At 53.8% G+C, this 27,553-nt stretch overlaps 1 protein-coding gene across 1 annotated transcript; it reads left to right on the top strand.

Moving 5' to 3' along the window:
• Positions 1-490: 490 nt before the first annotated feature.
• On the top strand, positions 491-26,527 carry LOC311523078 (integrin alpha-D-like). The gene is made up of 30 exons (XM_084632797.1): positions 491-533; positions 3,266-3,380; positions 3,525-3,628; positions 3,842-3,906; positions 4,240-4,354; positions 4,797-4,927; positions 5,185-5,330; positions 5,790-5,943; positions 7,517-7,667; positions 8,044-8,117; positions 8,213-8,342; positions 8,498-8,646; positions 10,094-10,234; positions 10,547-10,753; positions 11,164-11,294; positions 18,939-19,096; positions 19,267-19,421; positions 19,586-19,717; positions 20,302-20,375; positions 21,589-21,730; positions 22,016-22,129; positions 23,389-23,468; positions 23,625-23,708; positions 23,860-23,938; positions 24,187-24,294; positions 24,610-24,693; positions 24,870-24,983; positions 25,199-25,291; positions 25,469-25,579; positions 25,773-26,527. The coding sequence occupies exons 1-30, from the start codon at positions 497-499 to the stop codon at positions 25,893-25,895; spliced, it is 3,501 nt and encodes a 1,166-aa protein (XP_084488923.1). The 5' UTR covers positions 491-496; the 3' UTR covers positions 25,896-26,527.
• Positions 26,528-27,553: the final 1,026 nt, after the last annotated feature.

Raw genomic sequence — 27,553 nt, 5'->3', positions numbered from 1 at the left:
TATCTGTCTGGTTGTGTGTCTGTCTGTCTCAGGGTAGTTGTATGGGTGTCTGTCTAGTTGTGTGTGTTTGTCTCAGGGTTGAATTCGCAGTATTTTCCACAAGAATTAAAATGAGAGGGGTGTTGAATTTACAAAGGGTGGGGGGTGGGGGTAGAAAATGACTAAATTAGCAACACCGCATGTAACTAGTTGACCACTCTCAGGGGTGGGGGAGGGTATGGGAAAGTTCAGGGTGTATGTGGTTGATCTTTTTTATTTGTTTTTTCACCTGTCTCCATTTAGCTGCGTGTGTGTCTGACTAGTTGGGTGTCTCAGTGTAGTTGCCTTTTTCTTTTCTCCATTCTGCTCCCTCCCTATAACACCCCTGAATCTGTCCCCCCTCGCCCCATCAGTGTTTCTCTTTTTGGGTATCACTTCTCTTTCCTCTGCACTCCGCTGCCTCCTCTCCAGGCAGCGCCCTTGAACCTCTCACTCCCCGCTCCTCACCCAGCACAGGATGGACCCCCTGCCTCTGCTCCTCTACCTGTGCGCAGGTAAGTGCCAGCCAGAGGGACTGGGAAATGCTGGGCTCCTCCACATGGGTGCCCGGCGAGTACCCCTCTGGCAGGGTGATGGGAGCAGCTGGACGGTCGGGACTCGTGGTCCTATCCCTGGCTGGCTCTGGGCGGGTGGGAGGGAGTGGGGTCTGGTGGGTTACAGCGGGGGACCTGTGCATCAGGAGTCCTAGGTTCTCTCCCCAAATTTGGGCGGGGAATGGGGCTCTAGTGGCTTAGAGGAGGGATGGAGGGCGCCGATAACCAGCATTCCTGGGTGCAGTTCCCTCTGTCTTCTGTTCCCCCAGACTCTCTGGGATGGGAGTGGGTCAGAGGTGCGACTCCCCTTCTCTGTGGGGCGTGTGTGCTCGGTAGGATGTGGGGCGAGGGTCCGGCGGATGCGAAGTGGATGCAGTGTTCGCAATTGCGCAATCCTGCTGTTAAACCACAGCCACTTCCCGCTGCTTCAACGTCACATCTCTCTTCTCTGTGAGTCCTGGACCCATCAGGGAATGGAGGGGGCTGACTTTGGGTTGGCTGAGAGTGAGGGGGATGGGCTGGAGATGGGGTCTGAAAAGGGATGAAGGGAAGAATGGGGGAGGCCACCTCAGCTCCTCCCCCATCCTCAGGTCCTTTATCCCCAGGCCCCACCCACCCAGTTTCACAATTCTGCACCCCGCTTTGCCCCATATCTGCTCCTCCTACAGCTCTGGGGGGTCTTTACTACCTCCCAGGCCTGGAGGGGGCAGCTCCCAGGGGATTCTTGCAGAGGGATGGCCACGCTGTGTGTTAGGGATTCACTCTTGCCACTGATGGGCTGTTTGGTGTATCTTGTGTGACATGAGTTTGGTGGGTCTCAGCTTGGGCTCCTATGGCACAAGCTTACCAGGCCACCCTGCATTAGCTGACAGACTCGGTCGAGAGACCGAGAACTGCCTGGGCCAAGGAGCTCCCACTGCGATGCTGTGGCCAATCCTTGGAGGCAGAAGAAGGGGAAACTCGAGTAGGAGCAGAGAGGTTATTTTACCTCTGTATTTGCTCATGATGCGAGTGCTGCTGGAATCCTGTTCTGCCAGTTCTGGTGCCCACAGTTGAAGAAGGATGTTGATGAATTGGGGAGGGCTCAAGAGAACAGCCATGAGAATGATCAAAGCATTAGGAAATCTGCCTGATGGATTGAGCTCCTTGAGTCTATCGCTATTTAGATTAACAAAGCAAAGGCCAAGGGGTGATGACCTCAGTCTATAAGTACCTGCGTGGGGAACAAATATTTGATGATGGGCTCTTCAATCTAGCAGAGGAGGGTGTAACATGATCCATGGCTGGAAGCTGAAGCTAGACAACTTCAGACTGGAAATGAGATGTAACATTTCTAACACTGAGAGGAGTTAACCACTGGAACAATTTACCAGGGGTCGTGGTGGATTCCCCGTCACTGGCAATTTTACATCAAGATTGGATCTTTTTCTAAATGTTCCAGTCTAGTTCAAACAGGGATTAATTTAGAGAAGCTCTCTGGCTCCTGTTACACAGGAAGTCAGGGTAGATGAACACAGCAGTTCCTTCTGGCGTTCTATTCTGTAATTCTGTGAAGGTTGATCTGCCCCTGCGACCCTACAGAAAGTCCCCCTCCCCGCGTGAATCCGGGTCGGCAAGAGATAAATCAAGGGCTTCATTCACCAGTGCTAAACACACTCCTTAGATTTCTTCTTCACATGGAAGTTTCTGCTGCTATGCAAATGAATGCATGGGCAATTTGCATAAAATGGCCATCCAGGGCTAGACACAAAGGAAACTTGAATGAACTGGTGGGGAGGGGCTGGTTGTCAGGACTCCTGGGTTCTATCCCCAGCTCTAAGAGGGGAGTGGGGTCTGGTGCTCAGTCTCAGAAAGGTTTTGGAATGAACTTGCTAAGGGTACAGCTAATGATGAGACTTTACATAGGGTAATTAACACTATTACCATCAGGTGGGCAGGACATTCCCGATCAACTCCAGCGAAACTTATGTCGCTCAGAGGTGTGGTTGTCTCATACCCCTGAGTAACACAAGTTTTGCCGCCGTAAGTGGTAGTGCAGACTTGGCTCGTGACTGCAAATAAAGCCGACATTTTTAACAGGAAGCGTAATTCACCCTTGGAACAGTTTGCCATGAGTTGTGGTGGATTCTCCATCACTGGACATTTAAAATCATGGTTGGACGTTTGTCTGACAGACCTGCCGTAGTTCAATCAGGAATTAATGCAGGGAAGTTCTCTGGCCTGTGTTATCCAGGAGGTCAGACTAGACGATCACAATGGTCCCTTCCGGCCTTGGAATCTATCAGTCTGTGAAGTCTCTGATCTGACCCTGGTACCCTGACAGGAAGTGCACCCGCTATGGATCAGCGTCAGGGAAGCTGATGGAGACAAATCTAGGGCTCCCTTCACCAGCATTAGCTCCACTCTTGATATTTATTTTTAAGCGGGAGTGACTGGCACTATGCAAATAAATGCAGGGAATGATTTGCATAATATAGGCCTTGAGGACTAGGGAGCAGGTGGTGAGGAGCTGGGAGTCAGGACACCTGGGTTCTATCCCTGGCTTGGGAGAGGAGTGGGATTTGTTGAGTTAGAGCGGGGTGTGTGTGTGTGGAATTCAGTCCCGTAGCCAGAAGGAGCCGGCCCCTCAGCCCCAAATACTGGCCCGTTCTCCATAGGGGAAGCTCTAACTGGTGACTGTTTAACCCCTGCAGCGCTGGCACCAAGCCATGAATTCAGTGTGGACGTGGAAGGACCCATCACCTTCCAGGAGGCAGCAGCGGGGTTTGGGCAGAGCGTGGTGCAGTTCGGGAGTGCCAGCACTCGGGGGTAAGGGCCTAACATGGGCTCAGGGCCCCACATAATTCATGCCCAATGCTAAGGGGCTTGTCTGGCTGGGCTGCCCCTCGTGGGACCCACTCCCCTGGGTGTGATGGGGCATCTCCCTAACCCCCCTCTGCTCTCTCCCAGCAGGCTGATCGTCGGGGCCCCGCAGCAGATAGGAGGCGTGAATGAAACTGGCAAAGTCTACAAGTGTGACCCGGGTTCCAGACGCTGCCAGGAGATCCTCATCCAGAGTAGGGGGCACCCTGTGCTGTGGGGTGCAGCAAGAGGATTGGAGTGGGAGTCAGGACTCCTGGGTTCTGTCCCCAGCTCTGGGAGGGAGTGGGGTGGGGTCTAGTGGTTAGAGTGGGGGGAGCTGGGAGTCAGGAATCCTTGGTTCTATACTCTGCTCTGGGACAGGAATGGAGTTTATTTTCTCACCCTGGTGTGCTTCTCTCCCCTGTCAGGACCCCCCGATGCCATGAAGATGTCCCTCGGTTTGTCTCTGGCTTCCCGAGGCTCCCAGTTCCTGGTAGGTACCACACCCAGGGGAAATGGGTGCTGGGAGTGGGGTGCTGGGAGTGGGGTCCAACATTTACTCCCTCATCATTCCAGGATTCCTTCAAAAAACCCTGCGTGAACTAGCAGGGAGTGTTGGAACCAGGTGATGCCATCGTGTGGGTCCCGTCTGCCCCAGGGGGCTCCCCTGCCCTTGCAGGGCCTTTCCCTGCATATCTATGGGGAGGGAGCAGACCCCTGGCTCCCCCACCAGACTCCTGGCTCCCCCACCAGACTCCTGGCTCCCCCACCCTCAGTGCTCTGTTCAGAGGGGCACCTACTGATCCCGTGCCTTCTCGTGCCCCAGGTGTGCGGCCCCACGGTGCACCGGGCCTGCGGGGAGAACATGTACGTCAACGGCTACTGCTTCCTCCTGGACCAGAGCCTCCGGCAGATCCAGCGCATCCCAGACACCCAGCCAGGTGAGGGGTAACACAGGGGTGTGGGGGGGACCTATGCTCTGGGGTCACGGGTGGGTACAAGGGACATGGGAAGTTGGAGGGGAGATGGGTCTAGATGGGTCTGATATGGGTTGGGATACCAGGCTAGGTGGGCCCATTAGTTTGATTCAGGAAGTCAGTTGGAGCTGGGAGTCAGGACTCCTGGGTTCTGTCCCAGCTCTGGGAGGGGGAGGGGTGTATTTTTTTCATCCCAGTGCATGTCATGCTCTACACTCAGGACCCCTCCATGGCAGGGATGGGATGATATTGCGACAGAGGGGCCCATTGGTCTGATCCGGGGTTGCAGGGAGGGGGCAGGATACCAAGTTAGATGGACCCATTGGTCTGGTCTAGCTCTTTCTACTGGGTTTTCTCCATGTTTGTGGAGTTGAGTCAGGATGTATTTCTTTCCTGTCCCTCTCAGAGTGCCCCAGGCGTGCCACAGACATAGCGCTCCTCGTCGACGGCTCGGGCAGCATCGCACCTGAAGACTTTGGAAAAATGAAGACGTTTCTCTCTGAGATCATGAAGCGTTTCCGCAGCACCGACACGCAGGTAATGGGCAGAAGCTGAACCCTGACTACGTACCCTGCCTCTCACAGTCAGTGCTGACCCCAATACCCCAGTGCGGCGCTAGGGGGCGCTGTGCTGCAGGGGGAGCAGTAAAGGATTTTGCATCCAAAACCAGGAAAAAATTCCCACAGAACCACTACGTCCCGACTGCCTCAGCCCTTAACTGAGTCTGACGCCTGCTTTTCTTACCCTCCACCCCTGGGGTTGTTTTTCTCTCTTCTCCCTGCCTCCCCTTGCAGTTCGCCCTCATGCAGTACTCCGATAAATTTCAATTGCACTTCGACTTCATGGAGTACAGGAGAAGTCATGACCCCGATCACCTTGTCTGGAGGATTGAGCAGCTTCGTGGAACGACGTACACGGCCACAGCCATCTGGAAAGTCGTGTAGGTATTGCCCTCCTCCCAGTGCTGACTCCACAGGGAATGGGCTGTAAGGACATGTGAGCTAAGGGAAAGGACTCAGGACCACTGGGTTCTATCCCCAGCTGTAGGAAGGGACTGGGGACTAGTGGTTAGAGCAGGGGGGCTGGGCATCAGGACTCCTGGGCTCTGTCCCCACTCCGGGAGGTGGGTGGGCATTAGTAGGTTAGAGCGGGGAGGGAGATGCTGCGAGCAAGGGCTCCAGGGATCTATTGCCAGCTCTGAGCTTCTGTTGCGGTGTGATTTTAAGCAAGTCACAGCCCAGCCGAGTGCCTCAATTTCTCCGTTGGTTAAATAGAGGCAATGACAGCGGCCTCCTTTGTAAAGGACTTTGAGATCTGCAATGCCAAAGCAGTGGACGAGCGCTAGGTGTTATTACGTATCAATAACCCTCCCAGACGTTCCCCACCCCCCCTTTTCCAGGCGGGAGCTGTTCACCTCTGGGAAAGGCGCTCGGGATGAGGCCACCAAGTTTCTCATTGTGATCACAGATGGGAATAAATACGGAGACCCGCTTTCTTATTCAGACGCCATCCCCGAGGCTGAGAGAGCTGGCATCATCCGCTACGCCATCGGGGTGAGCTGCGACTGTGTGGAGAACTAGTAGGGATCTGAGCCCATGTCCAGGTTCCCATTAGATAAGGGAAAAGAACTGACCCAGGGTTGTAACTGGGTCAACGTGTGACGTTATAGGAGAGCTGGAGCTCCTCTCTTGTTCAGGTTGAGCAGAGCTGTCTAGTTACAGGTTGGGTTTTCTGCCTGCCCTACGGTCCACGTGCTGACTCAGATTGCCATGAAATTTGGAATTCCTCATGGGGACACAGGTTAGGATTTGGGGTCACTTGAACTAGGGGCTCCTGACATACAGCCCCCCAGTTAAACAGCAAAATCACCCGGTTCTAATAGTTTTTTCTGCACACACCTGGGGCTCAAACAACGGCTCTGATCCTCCCCAAACTGGTGTCAGTCACTTGACATTTGTCTCCATGAAACTGCTGAGCCAAAGAGATTGAAATGAGCATCAGCAGCAAGATAAAGGGCAAGTCTACGCGACAAACTTAAATCGACTTAAGTTACCTTGTCACACAGCCACCTCAGTAATTCAATCATTTTTTCATGTGCACATTATCCTCCTTCAGTTGGTGGTGCGCGTCCTCAAGAGGAGCGCTTGTACCAACTTAACTGTCAGTGTGGGGCATGATGGGGCCCTGACAGCCAGCGCCCGCAGGCGATATAAGCAATGTGGTGCCTATGCGGACACTGCACCGACTTGACTACATTGAGCTCAGTGCACCGGCTCTTGCGGAAGTGGAGTTATGAAGTCGGTGTGGTGGACGAGTTACAGGGGTGGGAGCTACATTTTAGCGAGGCCGCTTACAGAGTTAGGTCGACGTAAGTCCTACATCAACAAACTCGGGTTTAGAATCATAGATTCCCAGGCCAGAAGTGACTTTTGCAGTCATCTAGTCTGAGCTCCCGTGGAGCACAGGCCAGAGAACTGCCCCAAATAATCCCTGCTGAAACCAGAGCAGATCTCTTAGAAAACCAGCGAGTCTTGAGGTAAAAATTGCCAGGGATGGAGAATCCACCACGGCCCGTGGTGAGCTGCTCCAAGGGTTAATTCCCCTCACAGTTAAACCTGAGACCTTCTTTCCAATCTGAATGGGTGTAAATTCTGTTTCCAGCCATTGGATCTTGTTCGACCTTTGTCTGCTGCTTACCGGGAGGTGCCTGACTCCACCTCTGAACTGACTGCACACAACCCACCCGGACTAGCGCAGTGGTCCCGGCCCTTCACCCCTTGCCCTGAGGTGTCCCTCGGAGACATTGCCTGCACTCACCCCTCACTACGCCCTGGAGGTTGAGTCATGCTGGGCCCCAGAACGCTGACAATCCCCATGGCAAGGAGACACCTGTGCCCTGCTGCTGGTACAACCGACACAATTCGGTGCTGAAATGAGGCAGGCTCCATAACTCCAGGCTCCAGCGGCCCGCCACCCCCCACTGACCAGAGCGGCACATGGCGCTGGCTGAGCCATGCCTCTCTAGGGCCCAGCAGGGCTCGGGGCGGGTGGGTGTTGGCCCAGGGCTCTGGGCTGTGACTGATCCCATGCCCTGGTCTCTCCTGTACCTCCCTCTACGCCGTGAAGGTTGGTGAGGCCTTCTCCAGAGCTACTGCCCAACGGGAGCTCCAGGAGATCGCCTCTGAGCCCACCAAGGAGCACGTCTTCCGGGTGGACAATTTCGATGCCCTCCAGGGCATCCAGAACCAGCTGCAGGAGAAGATATTCGGTATCGAAGGTACCAAAGCCAGGGGAGGGGCTGCACTGACCCTGGGGCTCTAGAAATGTGTTTTGAAGGCTGAGATGGGACGGGGAGCTGCTGGGAATCCAGAGCCCAAATAGGCCCCAAATATTCTCTCTTTCCCCATTCAACATGTATCCATTAATCTTCCTCCCTAAATGTCCCTGATGCCTTTCTCATCCTGGGGCCCCCGGGCAGGGGACTGGCTGGCTCAAGGGGCTGAGGAATGGGATACGGGGCCTTTTCTCTCAGGGGCCCTGGATCCAATCCAGCCTCGAGGGTGGGGAGACAGGCTGGCTCAGGGAATGGGACACGGTTCCTTTACTGTCTATGATGATCTCTCCTGTGTCTGTCTGTCTGTTTCTGTCCCCAGGCACCCAGTCTCAGAGCGGCAGCTCCTTCCAGCTGGAGATGTCCCAGGAAGGATTCAGCTCCCTGCTGTCCCCTGTGAGTGACGCCTGGCACCAGGGTGTGTCTAGTAAATACATGCTGTGCTGTCTGTTCCCTGTAATCGGTCCCCTTTGCCGTCCCTGTCGGTTTAGAACGGGCCTGTGCTGGGAGCGGTGGGAACCTATGACTGGTCCGGTGGGATATACCTGTATGGGAGTGGCGCGGAGCCGAGCTTCATCAACGTATCCAGAAACTCCACTGACATGAATGATGCTTACCTCGGTAAGAACAAACCCACCGAGCTTCCCTTACCTATTTAAACAGCCCCCGTGCCCCGCCCCAGAGGTGGCTGCATCTCAGTTCTGGGAAAGTTCTGTGCAGCACTGTTGTAGGGCTGTTTCCCATCTCACCTCCCCACGTCCCTCTCTTCCTTTGAGGTTATTCGTCTCAGGTCATCACAGCCAATGGGCAGAGCAGCTACGTGGTCGGGGCCCCTCGCTACCAACACGCTGGCAAAGTCATCCTGTTCTTCCGAGATAGCAAGGGTGGGAAATGGACACCCACATCAGAGGTGCTGGGAAAACAGGTACGGGGAATGTTACTGGTAATATGGAGTGTGGGTGTGAGAGAGAGAGGGCTGGAGGAAGCCTGTAAGATTTTGACATGGTGTAATATTTGTGTTTGGATTCACCTTCAGGAACGATTCAGTCAGAGAGCCTCAGGCAGGGGATAAACTTGACTGGTTTAGGGAATTGCGCCGCAGCTGACATTCAGCATCTCTCCAATATCCCACTGCTGTTACCTTCACTTACAGTCTAGATAGAGCTCATGAGACCGATACAGATAGAGGCCCAGACATACCAAGGGACTTAGGCGTTGTGATGCTGCAGGGAGGCACCTACCCCTGCCAGTAATCCATGAACGGGGGGAAGATAGGCACTCTTCCACCTAGCTCAAACGTTGGGCCTCATCCAGTAGGCAGGCTCAGAGCCACCACGATCTTCACAAACCAGCCGGAGGAGAAGAGGGAGGGCCTCCCTTATAGATGGTGGTTAGATTTCTCACCTAGGACGTGAACAACCCCTGGTTTGAGTCCCTGCTTTGCCTGATGAGGAAGAAGGCTTTAACCAGGGCTCTGCTGTCTCTCAGGGAGTGCCCTGACCACTGGGCCTTAGGGTGGTTGTGATTTGTACACATTGTGCAGCCCAACTGATATTTAATTAGTCAATTAATTTGGAATAACTTTAACAGTCAAGACCGAGGGAGCCCACAGCTCAGGGGTTAGGGCATTGACTTAAGAAATAGCAGACCCCTGTTCAAGTCCTTCTCCTCTGACCACATGTACCAGATGGTGCCCTACAGGTGGAGGAGTGTTTGTCTTCCCTCAGTTTGTGGATCCTGCTTGATTGTGGTGGGAAATGGGCAACTGGCTGCCTAGAGTAAGACAGGAGTGCACATGCCCTGCCCTTGAGGCAGCAACATAAGGAGCTTCTACTGCAAAAACATAGGCACCAAGTCAGGTTAGGCACCTAAAGGGTCAGCAGCAGCCATGCAGAGGTTTTGTGAATCTCAGTGCACCTAAGTCTGGGGGTTAGGCACATAAGTACCTTTGTGGATCTGGGCTAGAGAGACTCAGGCAAGGAAAATTACATTACTAGTGATATCAGCAGTGTTCGAAAAGGATCACACTACACTAACGAAGTGAATTTCTCCAAGATCTAACTGCCTATACGTTCCAGTGGAACAGAACTTACAAGAGTGACTCAGTCAGTGAATAAACTTTACTCGTGCTAGAACAGCCGCTAGAAAGAACTGCACCACAACTAGCATTCAGCGTCTCTCCGAGATCTAGCTGCCTCGTTGTGCAAGAACACTTTCAGCAACAGCACCACCCGCTGTGCAGCGAGAGGGTGCGACTGAGGATGGAATGAGGATTGGGACTGAATCCTCAGCCCCAGAGGGTGAGAAGGGTCCCAGCGGGAGAAGAAGGAGGAGGTGACTAAATGAAAGGGGTGACTTATCTGCCTCTCCAGATTGGCTCATATTTTGGGGGTACACTGTGCGCTGTGGACCTCGACAGAGATGGGAACACGGACCTGGTTCTAATCGGAGCCCCCATGTACCATACACCTCTGAATGGAGGACGGGTCTATAACTGCCTGATTAACTGGCCGGTAAGAAAGAGGATGGAGCCAGGGGGAAGATGGATGGCCTGGGGTTCTTCTTTGCCTGCACTGCCATGGGGTTGTGATGCTGGGACAATTAGCATGGCAGTAACAGGCGCGGTGCTCCAGGAAGTAGGATGGGGGGGATCATTCAGGAAAGCTTTTCCCTGACAGTCAGTTCTGGCCCTGATGCCCCAGAGCGGTGCCAAGGAGCGCTTTGCTGCAGAGAGAGGGAAAGACAGTCAGTAGGGGCCGGGGTACTCTCTGCTGGAAGTCAGTGCTGATCCTTTCCCCATGTGTTTCCTTCGATGGGGCCTGCAGAGGATGGCATTGATCTGCACCAAGACACTGCAGGGGCAGATGGGGCAGGCTTTCGGGCGCTTTGGGGCCAGCATGTCAGAAATCGGGGACACCAGCGGGGACGGACAGACGGATGTGGCCATCGGGGCCCCCATGGAGAGCGACAATAGCGGGGCCTTGTACATCTTCCATGGGGAAAAGGGAGGACTCAATCCCCAGTATAGACAGGTGAGCCCAGCCCGTGTGAGGAGGGGTCACCAGAAAGCCCCGAAGAGACATGATGGGGCCCCATAGCCCCCTAGTGCCTATTAGCCTGTAGCTGCCACTTTCCCATCCCTCACCCTCCGCTGCCCCCTAGTGCCCATTATACAGAACAGCCACCCCTTCCCCTCCCTCACCCTCCGCTGCCCCCTAGTGCCCATTGTACAGTACAGCCGCCCCTTTCCCACCCCTCACCCTCCACTGCCCCCTAGTGCCCATTGTACAGTACAGCCGCCCCTTTCCTACCTCTTACCCTCCGCTGCCCCCTAGTGCCCATTGTACAGTACAGCCACCCCTCACTCTCCACAGCCCCCTAGTGCCCATTGTACAGAACAGACGCCCCTTTCCCACCCCTTGCTGCTCTCTCTGCCCCACAGCGCATCGAGGGGTCACAGTTTCCCAGCAGGCTGCACTACTTTGGCCAGGCCGTCAGTGGTGGGACAGACCTGACGAGGGACGGACTGCCAGACATCGCGGTGGGGGCACAAGGGCAGGTCCTGCTGCTGAGGTGAGTTACTCTGTGTCGTTGCGCTGCTCCACATGGCAGTCTCAGGCCTTGTCGATGCTACAGAGTTTTTTTGATAGAAGTTCTGTCCGCGATTAAGAAGCGCGATAATTTCACCGCTATTGCATGTTCACACTACGCTCCTTGTGTCGGCAGAGCACATCCACATTTGGTGGTCTGGCACTGACAGTGAGAGCAGGGCTCTGGGTGGGTACCTATCCCAGGGTGCGACTCGCCACATTCTGCAGCTAGGAATTGTGGGAAGGCGGAGTGGATCGCAGCGCCTCATGGGTGCTCGCTCAGCGTCCCATGATGCATTGTTTTCTGTCCCAGCATTCCATGGGCTTCCGACCAATTTTAGTGGCATTTTTAACACCCCCTGTTTACTGTGCGCCCGCCATCTCTGTGTGAAAGAATGGACCCCGCAATGCTCTCTACTGTTGTGGTCACTGCTTTGAACACACCGGAGCTGGTCAGGCAGTACATCGTGAGCACCCAATCTGTACAGTAATAGGAAGGGGTACTTCTCTGAGGTATGGCAGGCGCTTCTTGATCACTGCAGGCATTTCACTGACATCAGCACAGGGTGGTCCAGGAAGGTGCATGATGCACGCATCTTAAAAAACTCTGGTCTGTACAGAAAGGAGTAAGCAAGGACTTTCTTTCCACACCAGAAGATTCCAGTGGGGGATTTTGAAATGCCCACAGTGTTCCTGGGAGACCCAGCCTACCCCTTACACCCATGGCTCATGAAGCCTTACTCGGGAAAACCTGGACTGCAGCAAGGAGCGCTTCAACAATAGGCTGAGTAGGTGCAGAATTCTCCTGGAATGTGCTTTGGCAGGTTAAGAGCGTGCTAGCGATGCCTTTATGGCAGGTTAGATCTAAGTGAGAAAAAGAATTCAATGGTCATAGCTGACTGCTGACTGAGGCAAGATTTTGAGATTGCGAACCAGTAATGTGTATTTCTATACAGCAATCTGCCATGCTTCATTAAACTCAATTATCTTATTTGACCTAGCACTTGCATTGATTCCTGACTGGGATTTCTAGTAAGCAAATGACTAGAATGCATGTAAATATTACTAGCAGCAACAATCACTATGTGTAGGCATGGGTGGTCGGTGAACTGGGGGCTTGGGGGTGCTATCCCCTGGCCTAGCCCACCCGTTCTACTCAGGGCTCTACCCCTCCCGCGCCTCCCTTCCCTGCCAGAGCCCCCCCGCACACGAACACACACAAGCCCTGAGCGCCGGGCAGGTGATGCAAGCAGCGGCTCCAGCTGCCTGGCATCCCAAGCTGCAGGCTGGCCCCCACTAACCCCAGCCCCAGAGCTCCTCTGTCACTTTTATCATCCTCTCTTGGGCCTTTAGAATGTGCTCCTCACACCTCTTTCTGTCCCATCTTTCCACTTCTCTCAGCACCATGCGTTCTTTTTTTTCTGACTCAGAGGATTGGAGCATCTCTCTGAACACATCCTCCTTGCTCCACCTTGGTTGCTTCCTTATCTGGAGTAGGTGCTCTGCTGGTGTGTAGTGGGGTCCCCTGAATGCCACATCTGCAGATGCACAGGAAACAGTGCACAGAAGCATGATAGGTTTCAGAGTAGCAGCCGTGTTAGTCTGTATTTGCAAAAAGAATAGGAGTACTTGTGGCACCTTAGAGACTAACAAATTTATTTGAGCATAAGCTTTCATGAGCTAAAGCTCACTTCATCGGATGCATGTAGTGGAAAATACGGTGGGGAGATTTATATACACAGAGAACATGAAACAATGGGTGTTACCATACTCACTGTAAGGAGAGTGATCAGGTAAGGTGAGCTATTACCAGCAGGAGAGCGGGGAGATGCAGGGGGGTCTTTTTGCAGTGATAATCAAGGTAGGCCATTTCTAGCAGTTGACAAGAACGTGTGAAGAACAGTGGGGAGTGGGGAGGGAATAAACTTGGGGAAATAGTTTTACTTTGTGTAATGACCGATCCACTCCCAGTCTCTGTTCAAGCCTAAGTTAATCGTATCCAGTTTGCAAATTAATTCCAATTCAGCAGTCTCTCGTTGGAGTCTGTTTTTGAAGTTATTTTATTGAAGTATTGCCACTTTTAGGTCTGTAATCGAGTGATCAGAGAGATTGAAGTGTTCTCCAACTGGTTTTTGAATGTTATAATTCTTGACGTCTGATTTGTGTCCATTTATTCTTTTATGTAGAGACTGTCCAGTTTGACCAATGTACATGGCAGAGGGGCATTGCTGGCACATTATGGCATATATCACATTGGTAGATGTGCAGGTGAACGAGCCTCTGATATTGTGGCTGATGTGATTAGGCCCTATGATGGTGTCCCCTGGATAGATATGTGGACACAGTTGGCAACGGGCTTTGTTGCAAGGATAGGTTCCTGGGTTAGTGGTTCTGTGGTGTGGTGTGTGGTTGCTGGTGAGTATTTGCTTCAGGTTGGCGGGCTGTCTGTAAGCAAGGACTGGCCTGTCTCCCAAGATCTGTGAGAGTGATGGGTCGTCCTTCAGGATAGGTTGTAGATCCTTGATGATACATTGGAGAGGTTTTAGTTGGGGGCTGAAGGTGACGGCTAGTGGCGTTCTGTTATTTTCTTTGTTGGGCCTGTCCTGTAGTAGGTGACTTCTGGGTATTCTTCTGTCTCTGTCAATCTGTTTCTTCACTTCAGCAGGTGGGTATTGTAGTTGTAAGAATGCTTGATAGAGATCTTGTAGGTGTTTGTCTCTATCTGAGGGGTTGGAACAAATGCGGTTGTATCGTAGAGCTTGGCTGTAAACAATGGATCGTGTGGTGTGGTCTGGATGAAAGCTGGAGCCATGTAGGTAGGAATAGCGGTCAGTAGGTTTCCAGTATAGGGTGGTGTTTGTGTGACCATTGCTTATTAGCACCGTAGTGTCCAGGAAGTGGATCTCTTGTGCGGACTGGTCCAGGCTGAGGTTGATAGTGGGATGGAAATTGTTGAAATCATGGTGGAATTCCTCAAGGACTTCTTTTCCATGGGTCCAGATGATGAAGATGTCATCAATGTAGTGCAAGTAGAGTAGGGGAATTAGGGGACGAGAGGAAGCGTTGTTCTAAGTCAGCCATAAAAATGTTGGCATACTGTGTGGCCATGCGGGTACCCATAGCAGTGCCGCTGATTTGAAGGTATACATTGTCCCCAAATGTGAAATAGTTATCGGTGAGGACAAAGTCACAAAGTTCAGCCACCAGGTTTGCCGTGACATGATCAGGGATACTGTTTGTGACGGCTTGTAGTCCATCTTTGTGTGGAATGTTGGTGTAGAGGGCTTCTACATCCATAGTGGCCAGGATGGTGTTATCAAGGAGATCACCGATGGATTGTAGTTTCCTCAGGAAGTCAGTGGTGTTTCGAAGATAGCTGGGAGTGCTGGTAGTGTAGGGCCTGAGCAGGGAGTCTACATAGCCAGACAATCCTGCTGTCAGGGTGCCAATGCGTGAGATGATGGGGCGTCCAGGATTTCCAGGTTTATGGATCTTGGGTAGTAGATAGAATGCCCCAGGTCGGAGTTCCAGGGGTGTGTCTGTGCGGATTTGTTCTTGTGCTTTTTCAGGGAGTTTCTTGAGCAAATGTTGTAGTTTCTTTTTGTAACCCTCAGTGGGATCAGAGGGTAATGGCTTGTAGAAAGTGGTGTTGGAGAGCTGCCGAGCAGCCTCTTGTTCATATTCCAACCTATATATGATGACAACAGAACATCTTTTGTCAGCCTTTTTGATTAGGATGTCAGAGTTGTTTCTGAGGCTGTGAATGGCATTGTATTCTGCACGGCTGAGGTTATGGGGAAAGTGATGCTGCTTTTCCACAATTTCAGCCCGTGGACGTCGGTGGAAGCACTCTATGTAGAAGTCCAATCTGTTGTTTCAACCTTCAGGAGGAGTCCACCCAGAATCCTTCTTTTTGTAGTCTTGGTAGGAAGGTCTCTGTGGGTTAGTATGTTACTCAGAGGTGTGTTGGAAATATTCCTTGAGTAGGAGGTGTCGAAAATAGGATTCTAGGTCACCACAGAACTGTATCGTGTTCATGGGGGTGGAGGGACAGAAGGAGAGGCCCCGAGATAGGACAGATTCTTCTGCTGGGCTGAGTATAGTTGGATAGATTAACAATATTGCTGGGTGGGTTAAAGGAACCACTGTTGTGGCCCCTTGTGGCATGTAGTAGTTTAGTGTCCTTTTTCTTTTGTAGAGAAGCAAAGTGTGTGTTGTAAATGGCTTGTCTAGTTTTTGTAAAGTCCAGCCATGAGGAGGTTTGTGTGGAGGGTTGTTTTTTTATGAGAGTATCCAGTTCTGAGAGCTCATTCTTAATCTTTCCCTGTTTGCTGTAGAGGATGTTGATCAGGTGGTTCTGCAGTTTCTTTGAGAGCGTGTGGCACAAGCTGTCAGCATAGTCTGTGTGGTATGTAGATTGTGATGGATTTTTTACCTTCAGTCCTTTCGATATGATGTCCATCTGTCTGCATTTGGAAAGGAAGATGATGTCTGTCTGTATCTGTATGAGTTTTTTCATGAAGTTGATAAATTTCCACTCCATACGGCTAAATTCAGTGCCTTGCATAATGACAGGTTTCAGAGTAGCAGCCGTGTTAGTCTGTATCCGCAAAAAGAAAAGGAGGACTTGTTGCACCTTAGAGACTAACAAATTTATTTGAGCATAAGCTTTCGTGAGCTACAGCTCACTTCATCGGATTCATTCAGTGTTGTTTCATGTTCTCTGTGTATATAAATCTCCCCACTGTATTTTCCACTGAATGCATCTGATGAAGTGAGTTGTAGCTCATGAAAGCTTTTGCTCAAATAAATTTGTTAGTCTCTAAGGTGCCACAAGTCCTCCTTTTCTAGAAGCATGATAGTTAGTTCATGCACAGCATTGAATCATTACAGTGAAATACACCTCTTGTAACATACCAATCACTTTCTCAATGTACCTTGGCAAGCACACATCTCAACAAACACTGTAAACATGGTGAGTATGGCCTAGGTGCGGGGTGGACATTCAAAATGGGGCAAAGGGTGTTGATGATGCTTTCAGAGGATCAGTGAAGGGGACTGGGGACAATATTGTAAATTCTGCCACCATTTTCCACAGGCAGGTGTCAGTGAAGCTGATAGCTCATTCCTGAGGGTAAGCAAGGGCACATCTACTGCCTGCATCCAGGTTCAGACCAGGTCCCTATGCTGCTCACCTGTGTGCCTCTTTGGTCCCTGCACAAGTGATTGCCAAGTGGTGCGGGAAAATTTCCTACAATGGGGAAGGAACAAAGCAGCTCTGCCAAGGAACCTTTGGCAGAGGATTGGCAAGAACCTCCAGGGTAGTTTCCTAGAGATCTCTCTGGAGGATTCCCATGAAATCTAGATGTGCATCAGCACCCTCTTCTGCTGCATTGCTAAGCTGCACAGGGAAAGCTGGTCTTGCACATTTCTATCTCTTCCTTCACCCACCACTACAGTATTCAGAACAAAGGACAACTGTCCGCCATGTAATCGAGCAGTATCTGCTCAAAAAGATCACTCACCAGGGGTCTCCTCTCCTGCATCGTGCTCGCCGGAGACAGACTGCTGGGACTGGCTCCACCCCTCTGGAGTGGAAAAGAGTTCCTGACTCACCATGGTACCGGACGACCCTGCCATGGGGTCCAAAATGTCCTCCAACTTGACCTCCTCATCCACCACTTCGTCCTCAGGGTTAGGTCCACTTTCCATTCCCTCCCGCCCCATCAAAGTGTCCACGGGGCTCTTGGTGGTGGAGATGGGGTTGCCACCTAGAATGGTGTCCAACTGCTTGTAGAAGCGGCCGCTCTTTGTTGCAACACCGGAGCGAGGGTTTGCCTCCCTTGCCTTCTGGTCCGCCTGCCTCAGCTCCTTTATCTTCGCTCTGCACTGCACCGTGTCCCGATTTGTAGCTCTTCTCACATATGCCATGAGAAATCTGCCCGTAGGTCTTGAAGTTGTGGCTGCAGAGCAGCAGGGTTCGAACCGCTGATTAGAGCGGTCAGGTCGTAGATTTGCCAAATTTCTAGTCACACAGAACCGAATGCCTGCCTCTTCCCTGAGGCCCTATCCCTGCCCGCCCCCTTCCCCAAAGCCCCGCCCCCGCTCACTACATTCCCCCTCCATCGGTGGCTCGCTCTCCCCCACCCTCACTCACTCTCACTGGGCTGGGGCAGGAGTTGGGGTGTGAGAGGGGGTGAGGGATCTAACTGGGGGTGTGGGCTCCAGGGTGGGGCCAATAATGAGGGGTTCAGGATGCGGGAGGGGGCTCGGCCTGGGGCAGGGAGTTGGGGTGTGTGAGGGCTCCGGCTGTGGTGCAGGATCTGGGGTACGGCTGGAGATGAGGGGTTTGGCTTGTTGGCGGGGCTCCAGGCTGGGGTGTGGGGTTGAGGGATTTGGAGTGAGGGAGGGGGCTGTGGGTTGAGGCAGAGGGTTGGGGTGCAGGAGGGGTTGAGGGATGTGAGCTGGGGGTGCTAGCTATGGGGTAGGAACGGGGTGAGGAGTTCAAGGTGTGGGAGGGAGCTCTGGGCTGGGGCAAGGGGTTGGGGTGCAGAGGGGGTGAGGGCTCTGGGCTGGGGTTGCTGGCTCTGGGGTGGGGCTACGGATGAGGGGTTTGGAGTACAAGAGGGGACTCTGGGTAGGGGGGGGGCTCAGGGCTGGGGCACGGGGTTGGGAATCAGGATTGGGGCATGGACTGACCTCTGGTGGCTCCTGCTCAGCAGTGCAGTGGAGGCGGGGGGGGGGTAAGGCAGGCTCTCCTACTGCCATGCGTACCCCAGAAACAGCCAGCAGGTCTGGGTCCTAGGTGGGGGGACAGGAGGCTTTGCCCCATTTTGAAGACACACCACTCTTGCCACCGGCACACCCCTCCCCCCGGCCCCAGCTCCCATTGGCCGGGGAGTGCAGAGCCAGCACTCAGAGAACGTGCCCCCCTGCCCCAGAGGCCGGACCTTCTGGCCAATTCTGGGGCACAGCCCAGTGCCAGCCAGGACAGGAAGGGACTAGCCGGCCTTAGAGCCGCAGCACCCCCGACCGGACTTTTAACGGCCACCTGGTCAGCAGTGCTGACAGGAGCCGCCAGGGTCCCTTTTCGACCGGTTGTTCCATTTGAAAATCGGACACCTGGTCACTCTCTCAGGAAGGGCATTGTGGGACACCTCCTGGGGGCCAATCACAGCAACATGACCAAGCACAGTCTTTACACTGGCACTTTGTCGACAAAACTTTGCCGCAAAAAGGTCAAAGCCTCTCGTCGAGGTGGTTTTACGTTGTCGGCAAAACAGGAGAGTTTTGTCGCCATAAGTCACATTGTCGTGTGTAAACCTCCAGTGTTTTGTGGACAAATGCTGCCTTTTGTAGAAAAAATCTCTACAGTGTAGACAAGGCCGTAGTATTCTGAGTGTGAGTGTCTGTGACTGCTGCCCCCAGCTGGAGAATGGCACAAGGACAGCTCTGCTGCTCCCTTCTCTGCCCCCCAGCATCTCCTCTAGCAGAGCTGCGTGTCCATAACCCATCTCCCTGGGGTGCTGTGAGCACATCCAGGCTGGGTGGGAGGCTCAGGGGAGGGAGGGGGCCTGGCTCCATTGCAGAGAGCAGCTGGGTGACGGTTCTGTTCCTCCCATGGCAGGTCCCGGCCCGTGCTCAGAGTTGGGGTCTCCATCAGCTTCCAGCCCCACACGATCCCAACCTCAGCCTTCAACTGCCAGGGGCAGGAGCAGCTCAACACGGAGGCCAGCAGGGCAGAGGTCTGCTTCACTGTCACTAAGACCACCAGGGACAGCCTAGGTCAGACCAAACCCACGCCCCCCCATTCCCCTCCCCTCTGAGTGAGCCAGTCCCCTGTCCTGGAGATGGATCGGAACCACCACCCCCTAGAAGGGCAAAGCCCTGTGTCCCATTTCCCCTTGAAGTTCCTGCTCTCAATTTCTCTGTCCCTCGTTTCCCTTTCCCCGTAGGTGACAGGATCTCCAGCACCATCCAGTACAGCCTGGCTCTGGACCCCGGGCGGACAAAGATCCGAGCCGCCTTCAACTCCATCGGCCCCATCCTGAGCAGGGAACTGCAGCTCGGCATCGAGACGAGATGTGAGATGTACCGGATAACGTTTTCTGTGAGTGTGGGGGGTCCTAACCCCTTCCCCTCCCACTGTGTCTGCCCCTCCAACTCTGCCCCTTGCTCCCAAATCACCCAGAGAACAAACCTCTCTCCTGGTCCCACCCAGCCCCCAGCCCCCCTTTCCCTTCAGGGGTCCGACATGTCTTTCTGTCTCCCCAGCTCTGCCCAGAGGACACCCTGACCCCCATAACCCTGCGTCTCAACTACACCCTGATGGGGGAGCCCATCTCTACCGCTAGCAACCTCAAACCCATCCTGAGCGAGGACTCCGCGACGGTGTCTGCAGGCTGGGTAAGCTGCCAGAGCCAGGCCCCGCGGTGGGTTTGCTGCAGGGATTGAACCAGTGACCGTGGGGTTTGAATGCAAGAGTCTGGAAAATTCAGAGGCAGCAACAGCCTCCTAATCCCCTTTACACAGCACAGCCACTCGAGGGTGGCAGATGGATGCTGAGTTTGCCTTGGCATCTCCCCTCCATGGGAACATTCCAACTTCTCCTCAAAGCTCCCAAAATTTCTGTCCAAAAACCCAAATATTTTGGCTAAAAAAATGATTTTTACGAGACAATTGTCAATATTTATTATGGCCCGGGCCCCCTAGAGTGGAAAGATCCCATGTCCTGTTCCCCATCCCCCTCAGCTGGCCAGTCCTCCAGTCGTGGCACTCCTAGAAGTGTGAAACTGCCCCTGGGCAGAGGGTGAGATTGAAGGGTGGGGTGCGGGGGGCTGATGATGGGTTTATCTGTCCCCCAGTGCAAGGGGCTGGGAGGTGCTGGGGTAACAGGAGGGTCCCTGGGTCCCCACAGTGTCACTCCGGCAGGTGGTGCTGCAGACCCCTCTCCAGCCACTCTGATTCTGTTCTCCTGGGTCTCCAACCAGCTCCCGTTTCAGAAGGACTGTGGCACAGATGACCGCTGCGATGACCAGTTAGAAATCTCCTTCAATTTCTCTGGGTAAATCACTGAATCCTCCCTCCAAAAACACCTACCATGATGGGACACATTTGGTTTGATCACGCTTCGGATCTTCCACATCCAGCTGGAGATCTTGTTAGATTTCCAGTGCTGATGGATGGGGGGTGAGAAGGGTTGCCCCCTCCCACTCCGGGGTGCCCCCTGATGTACTGGGGATAGCAGTGAGCCCGCTGGTTCCACCAGCCTGGGCTCCCTTACACTGTTTTGCTGAGCCAGGCCCTCAAGCCTCCTCCAGCACACACCCAGGTAGGGACACACCCAGCTGCAGAAAGACACAGACACTGAAATCAGCTCTGCATGGGAAGAATCAGCTCGGGAATTGTCCGGCACGCAAGTAGACACAGGAGTGTAAACCCGAAATTGTATTGTCTTGCGCTACACAGAAAACTGTACAGCGTAAGCTCATGAAAATCACCCCCTCCCTCAATGTGAAGGAAGATATGCACAGCTTTTTGCCCCCCAGTTATGACTTGCACAAACTGGTTTAGAGAAAACAAACACACGTTTAATAACTACAAAGGATAGATTTTAAGTGATTATAAGGGATAGAAAACAGATCAAAGCAGATTACTGAGCAAATAAAACAAACATGCAAACTAAGTTTAATACACTAAAGAAACTGGCTATGAGTAGTAATTTCTCACCGTAAATGTTGTTTTAAGCAGGTTGCAGTGTTTCTTGTAGACAAACCGCTCTTTCTTGTAGCTTCAAACCCCAGATATTCCTTTCACAGGCCAGACACCTTCTAGCCTGGGTCCAGTCCTTTCTTCCCCAGATCAATCTTAGGTATTTTCAGCAGTCATCTTGGGCAGAGATTTAGTGAAGAACCAGCCCTGATAAATTCACTTCCCTGCCTTATATAGGATTTACATGTGGCAGGAATCCTTTGTTTCCCTGTTTGAGCCCCATCCCCAAACAAATAGGACAATCACATTCAGTAAATCATCACCTTTCCAGTGATACTGCACGTGACCCATCTTGCATAAAATACAAATTAGTTATGCCATATTCATATCACAACAGTAGCTCTATGAAGAATATGGGGCGTAGTGTCACAGGGTGCACTGCTGTGGGGAAGATACACCGCTGGAAGCTCACAGCGCTGGGGTCCCTGGGTGGACACTGATAGAAGAAGTTCACAGAGCATCCAGGGCACTGCCCTGAGGAAGCTCACCCCTTTCTCCCGCCTTAGCTTGAGCACCCTGGTGGTGGGCGTCACCCCCGAACTCAACACCACCGTCTCCATCCAGAATCATGGGGAGAATTCCTACAGCACCACGGTGCAGTTCCTCTACCCAGCCGCGCTGTCCTACCGCCGGGTCCTGCTGCTCCAGGTACCCCAACGAACACCAGGCATGAGGGGCAGGCTCTGCAGTGGGGAGCCATGCTGCAGGGAGTGGACAGGGAACTCAGCAGGGGTTGCTGAGCTGCAGGGAGCAGGTGGGGGGCTCGATAGAGGAGCTGAGTTGTGGGGAGCGGGGGGCTCAGCGGGGGGCGCCAAGCTGCAGGGAGCGTGCCAGGTGGGGCTCGGCAGGGGTGCTGAGTTGCAGGGAGTGTGCAGGGGGCTTATCAGGGGTGCTGTGGTCTACTTCTCTCACTGGCTGGTCTCTCATGGTCAGTCTAACAGGAGGGCCGTGGCCGTTAAGTGCAGCTCGGCCGTGGGCTCCGAGGAACAGACTCAGAGGAACAGCACCTGCCACATCAACTACCCCATCTTCTGGAGTGGAGCTGAGGTAGGGACGGGCCCTGGCCTCAGCCCTGTCATGTGAACTTCCCAGGTGTGAGCGAGGGTTGCCAGGCATCCAGTTTTTGACTGGAATGACCGGTCGAAAAGGGACCCTGGCAGCGCCGATAAGCACCGCTGACCGGGCTGTTAAAAGTACGGTTGGCGGTGCAGCGAGGCGAAGCCAGGCTCCCTGCCTGCCCTGGCTGCACGGGGCTCCTGGAGGTGGCCGGCATGTCTCTGAAGCCCTCTGAGGCAGGGGAGATCAGGGAAGCTCTGTGCGCTGCCCACCCACCCCCTCCCCGCCAGTGCTGGCTCCGCAGCTCCTTTTGGCCGGGAACCACAGTGAATGGGAGCTGTGGGGGTGGCGCCTGTGGGAGTTGGTAGCATGCACTGCACAGAGCTGCCTGCTCGCGCCTCTGCCTAGTGGCCCGGATCTTTCGGGAGCAGCATGGAGCCAGGGCAGGCAGGGAGCCCACATTAATCCCACTGCACTGGTAACTGGGTGCTGCCTGAGGTTAGCCCGCATCCCAAACCCGCTCCTGCAGGCCATCTCCCTACTCCATTTCTGACCCTACCCCAAACCCCGCATCCCCAGCTGGAGCCCTCACCCCCTCCCACACCCCAATTCCCTGCCCCAGCCCAGTGAAAGTGAGTGAGGGTGGAGAACGGCAAGCAACTGAGGGATGGGGGCTGGAGTGTGTAGGGGTGGGGGCCTCAGAAAAGGGGTAGGGGAGGGGGAAGGGTGTTCGGTTTTGTGCAATTAGAAAGTTGGCAACCCTAGTGAGATCCCAGCTGGGAGCAGAGAGGGGCAGTTCCCTGGGGTCAGCCCAGCCCGTGACAAGCGATGTGCTGGGGAAAGTGCCCCGGGGAGCCTGGAGAGTCATTGCAAACAGAGTCCTGAGGTCACTCCGGGGCTGGGGTCAGGCCCTGCCAGGGCTGCAAACCAAAGGCCAGACTTTGTGGGGGCTGGAAATCAGGCCTCACTGGGTGGAGAGAAGGGGAGGGGCTGTTCCCTCCCCCCTTTGGGGTCCTAAAAAGGTTAATGGGGTGTTGCCATGACACGGAGTGGGTTGACGTCTCTGGATCCCAAACCAGATTAGTGCTCTCTGTGGACAGGGACAGGGTCATGTTAACACCTTTGCCTCCATCTAAGTTCATACAACAGTCCCCCTGGTCCCCTGTGCCTCCCCGCTCTCCACGCCCCGCAGTCTCTGGCAGTTCCCCAGGCCCTGAGCCCAGCAGCTCTCACCCCCGTGTGTTTTCCAGGCCGTCTTCGTGGCCACCTTCGACGTCTCCTCTGAGGCCGACCTGGGGGACAGGCTGCAGATCACGGCCAAGGCCAGCAGGTGAGGGGGCCGTGCAGGGCCAGGGGTCAGGGTGGGGGCAGTGGGAGGGGGCCGTGCAGGGAACAGGGCAGGGCAGAGGCCTGTCATGCAGCCTCCCCACCCAGTTATCTGCCTGTGTCTCCTCACGTCTCTGCCCTTTGCCCTCCCCTCCCCCAGTGACAATGGCGGCCCCATCACCCAGCGCATGATTCACCGGGCGGAGCTGCCAGTCAAGTACGGCATCTTCGTCATCCTCACCAGGTAGGTCAGTGCGGAGACAGAGGGGAGAGCGCCCCCTGCTGGGGCCCCATCCCCGCCCCCTGCAGCACAGCGTCCCCACCCACCGCCACTCTCCAGCCCCATCCATCACACTCCTGTCTCTCTCCTTCCTTCCGTCCTTTTCCTCCCCCAGCCTCGAGGAGTCGACCAAGTACGTCAACTTCTCCGCCGAGGAGGCAGGGACAAGTATGCCAGTGACACATCGGTACGAGGTGAGGCCAGCAGCACAGAGTGCGAGGGGGAAGATGGGGCAAGAGGGAGGGAGTGGAAGCGGTTGAATGGGATCTAGTGGGTTAGAGCACGGAGAGATGAAGGTGGGGGTGAGCAGGGAGCCAGGACTCCTGGGTTCTACCCCCAGCTCTGGCAGGGGAGTGGAGTCTGAGGGTCAGAGCGGGGGCTGGCAATCAGATCTCCTGGGTTCTCTTCCTGCAATGCCCTATGACGAGTCTTTTTTTTTCAGGTCAAGAACCTGCGGCAGCGAAGCGTCCCCATCTCGGTCACGTTCCAGTTCCCCGTGGAGCTGAGCGGGGTCCGGGTGTGGGACGCCTCTGAGGTCGTCCCCTCCAAGGTACTTGCCTCTCCCTGCCCTTGTGTGTGTGAGATGGGCCCAGTGATGCTGGCTCTGCCCTACAGCGCCCCCTGCTTGGACAGGCTGCCTAGGGGGAAAGACCGCTGCCCAGCCTCTGAACCAGCCAATCCCCTTCCTTGGGGCTGTATTGGAGCCAGCGACCCCTAGTGGGAAAAGGCCCAATGTCCCATTCCCCACTGCCCTGAGCCAGCCAGTTCCCTTCCCTGGGGACAGATTGGCCCTGATGCCCCCTAGAGGGAAGGTCCCATGACCCATTCCCACCTCTGTTAATACCGTGTCTCTCTCCCTCCCCAGCCCCAGCTGGCTCAGTGTGTCGGTGAGGCTGAAACACCCGGTTCAAAGGACTTTGTGAAGAAGATGAGCGAGCGCCCCCTGCTGGTGAGTACAGGCTGGTGCTGGTCCCAGAAGCCCTTTCCCCTTGGCACTAACACAGACAATGCGTGGGGGGCTGGGCTGCGGGAGGGACCCCTGCTATGGACAGACCCAGACCCCCATGGCCATGCTGAGACCCTGCATACCCTCCTCCTTACCTGTCAATATCCTTCCACCCCCAGGACTGCTCTGTGGCCATCTGTAAGAAGATCCGGTGCAGCATCACCTCCCTGGAAATGCAGCAGCCGCTGGAGTTCATGATCAAAGGAAGCGTCAGCTTCCAGTGGGTCTCCCAGGTATGAGAGCTACTACTGCTTCCCAGCCCCAGGCAAGAGATCCTCCTAATATGAACATCCCCCATGCCTCTCCCCAGAGATGGCTCCATCTCAGTGCTGAGCAAGGGATTGCTCCTGTGTGAATGGCCTGTAAATTGCTCTGGGTCCCTCTGGGATGATGCTCCGGGCTGGTTTGTGTCATTTCCAATCAGGGACAGTGAATTTTTCTGTTCCAGACTCAGCAGCAGAAAGTGAGTCTCGTGAGTGAGGCCCAGATTGAATATGAGGAGAAGAAATACACCCAGAAGGAGGGATTTGTCCAGCGCCAGGTACCAGAGTGACTGCACCCAGGATAGAGAAAGCATCGGCTAGTGGTTAGAGCTGGGAGCCAGGACTCCTGGGTCCTGTCCCTGCTCTGGGAGGAAGTGGGGTCTGGGGATTTAGAGCAGGGGTGGATGATGGTGCCAGGACTCCTGGGTCCCCATCTCACAGCTCCTCTCCCCCAGGTGCAGACGGTGGTGGAGCGCTCCGAGGTCTATAACTACCTGCCCATCATCGTGGGCAGCAGCGTGGGGGGCCTGGTCCTGCTGGCTCTCATCACTGCAGCCCTCTACAAGGTGAGTGGGGCAGGGCTCTAACCCCTCCCCTACAGCCCATCACCCTCGGGGAGGGGCCTGTGGCTCTCCCAGCTCGTGGAGGAGGTACAAGGATTTTTCCTTCATAGGTTCTCACAGCCCATCCCTCCTGCTCCTCCAGCATGAGCCTGTCTCTGTCTGCCTCTCACCATCTCCCCTCTTTGTCTCCTTCCAGTTCGGCTTCTTCAAGCGCCAGTACAAGCAGATGATGCAGGACACTGTGGAGGGTGAGGGGGCTGGCCCAACCCAGAGCGCCTCCACTGGCAACCCCCCTGCTTCCGATGTTCCCTTGAAATAGCCCCCCCATTCGCCAATGCCCCCAGCTTCGCCTCCCTCTGCGCTGCTCCAGATTCACCCCTGCCCGCTTATGTTGCTACCTCCAAGATGCAGAAAGACCAACCACTGTCCACCCTCCCACCAACAAAATGCATCCTTGTGCCAACTAGAGCCAATCGTTACTCAAATTAGGCTTGGCCGAATTCTACTGATCTTTTTATAATTTTGATGGAGAATTATCCAACGTAATTATCCTGCAAGCAGCCCGAGCGACACTAGCATTACCACAAGTTTTATGCATATTCAGGTGGGACTCTAATAAGTTCTCCCGCAACAATTTTTGTTCGTTGTCTAGCTGCACATTTTGATTATTGATGGAAATAGTGTATCGTTGGTTTGTGCATGTGTGTGCGGTGAAACTGGTGTTTGCTGACAATTACCCCCTGCCCACCTTCCCCATCTAATTCACTACTCCTGAAGAGAGAAAGGAAGTATTTGCTGGACACAGAGGAAGGGGGCCTGACCTACACGGTTTGGTCGGGAAGGCTGCTGAAAGCATGTGGTGAGACACTTTGGTTGAATCTGATACAGTTTTGTTAAGTTAGGCGCTCGGAAACGTTTCGTCTTTTATTTTCTTTGTAACCATTGCTGACTTTTATGCCTCATTACTTGGACTCACTTGAAATCTCTCTATGTGGCTAATAAAGTTGTTTTATTGTTTTATCTAATCCAGCATGTTTGAATAGAAGTGTCTGGGTAATTCCATTGGGGGTGACAAGTTGTATGCGTAGCATACTCTTAAAAGAATAATGGACTTAATATAATTGGTAGTGTCCAGGAGAGGGCAGTACAGGACATAGCTTTCTGGGACAAAATCTAAGACTGGTGATGTGTTGGGGTTACCCTGCTGTATAACCCAGGCTGGTGAGAGCCAGAGTGTAACCCAGGTCTGGCTGGCAGGCTGCAGTTACACACAGACACTCAGGGTGTGACTGGTGTGCTCTTAGGCTGTTTGTGAGTGGCCCAGCTGGGAGCTATTTCATCGAGGCTTCGTAAGGCACCCTAGATTGCAGAGCTCCTCATTAGTCTTGCATACCACAGATGCATAAATAGGGGTATCTCAAGCAGGAGTAAAGGGGTTCTATTCCCTGTGTGTTTGGCACTGGTGTGACTGCTGTTGGAGTGCTGGGTCCATTTCTGGTGCCTAAAACTCAAGAAAGATGTTTCTAAATTGGAGAGGGGTCAGAGAAGAGCCATGAGAATGATTAGAAAACATGCCTAATACTGATCGACTCAAAGAGCTCAGTATGTTTAGCTTAATAAAGAGAAGATTAAGGGGTGACTTGATTATCCTCAACACATAGCTGTCACAGTATTTAGCCAAACAGTGTCTTGTAAGGCATGATATAAGAACTGGTGACATATTGGCCATGGATATCATTGCGTGATGTACATGTGGGCTGTGTCCAACTGGGATTCTCTGAGTTACCAACCTCTCCCATATTAGCGTCATCTGCAAATTTTATAAGCATTCTCTCCACTCCATTATCCAAGTCATTAACAAAAACATTGACTAGTACCAGACCCAGGACTGACTCCTGCGGGACCCCACTAGATACGTCCTCCCAGCTGGACAGCAAAGCATTGATAACTACTCTTTGAGTACAATCTTTCAACTAG

The sequence above is a fragment of the Lepidochelys olivacea genome (assembly GCF_965140295.1).
Source record: "Lepidochelys olivacea isolate rLepOli2 genome assembly, chromosome: 6".
Classification (NCBI taxonomy): Eukaryota; Metazoa; Chordata; order Testudines; family Cheloniidae; genus Lepidochelys; species Lepidochelys olivacea.
The sequence above is the reverse complement of the archived record's forward strand: the minus strand, read 5'-3'. Positions and strand labels throughout refer to the sequence as shown.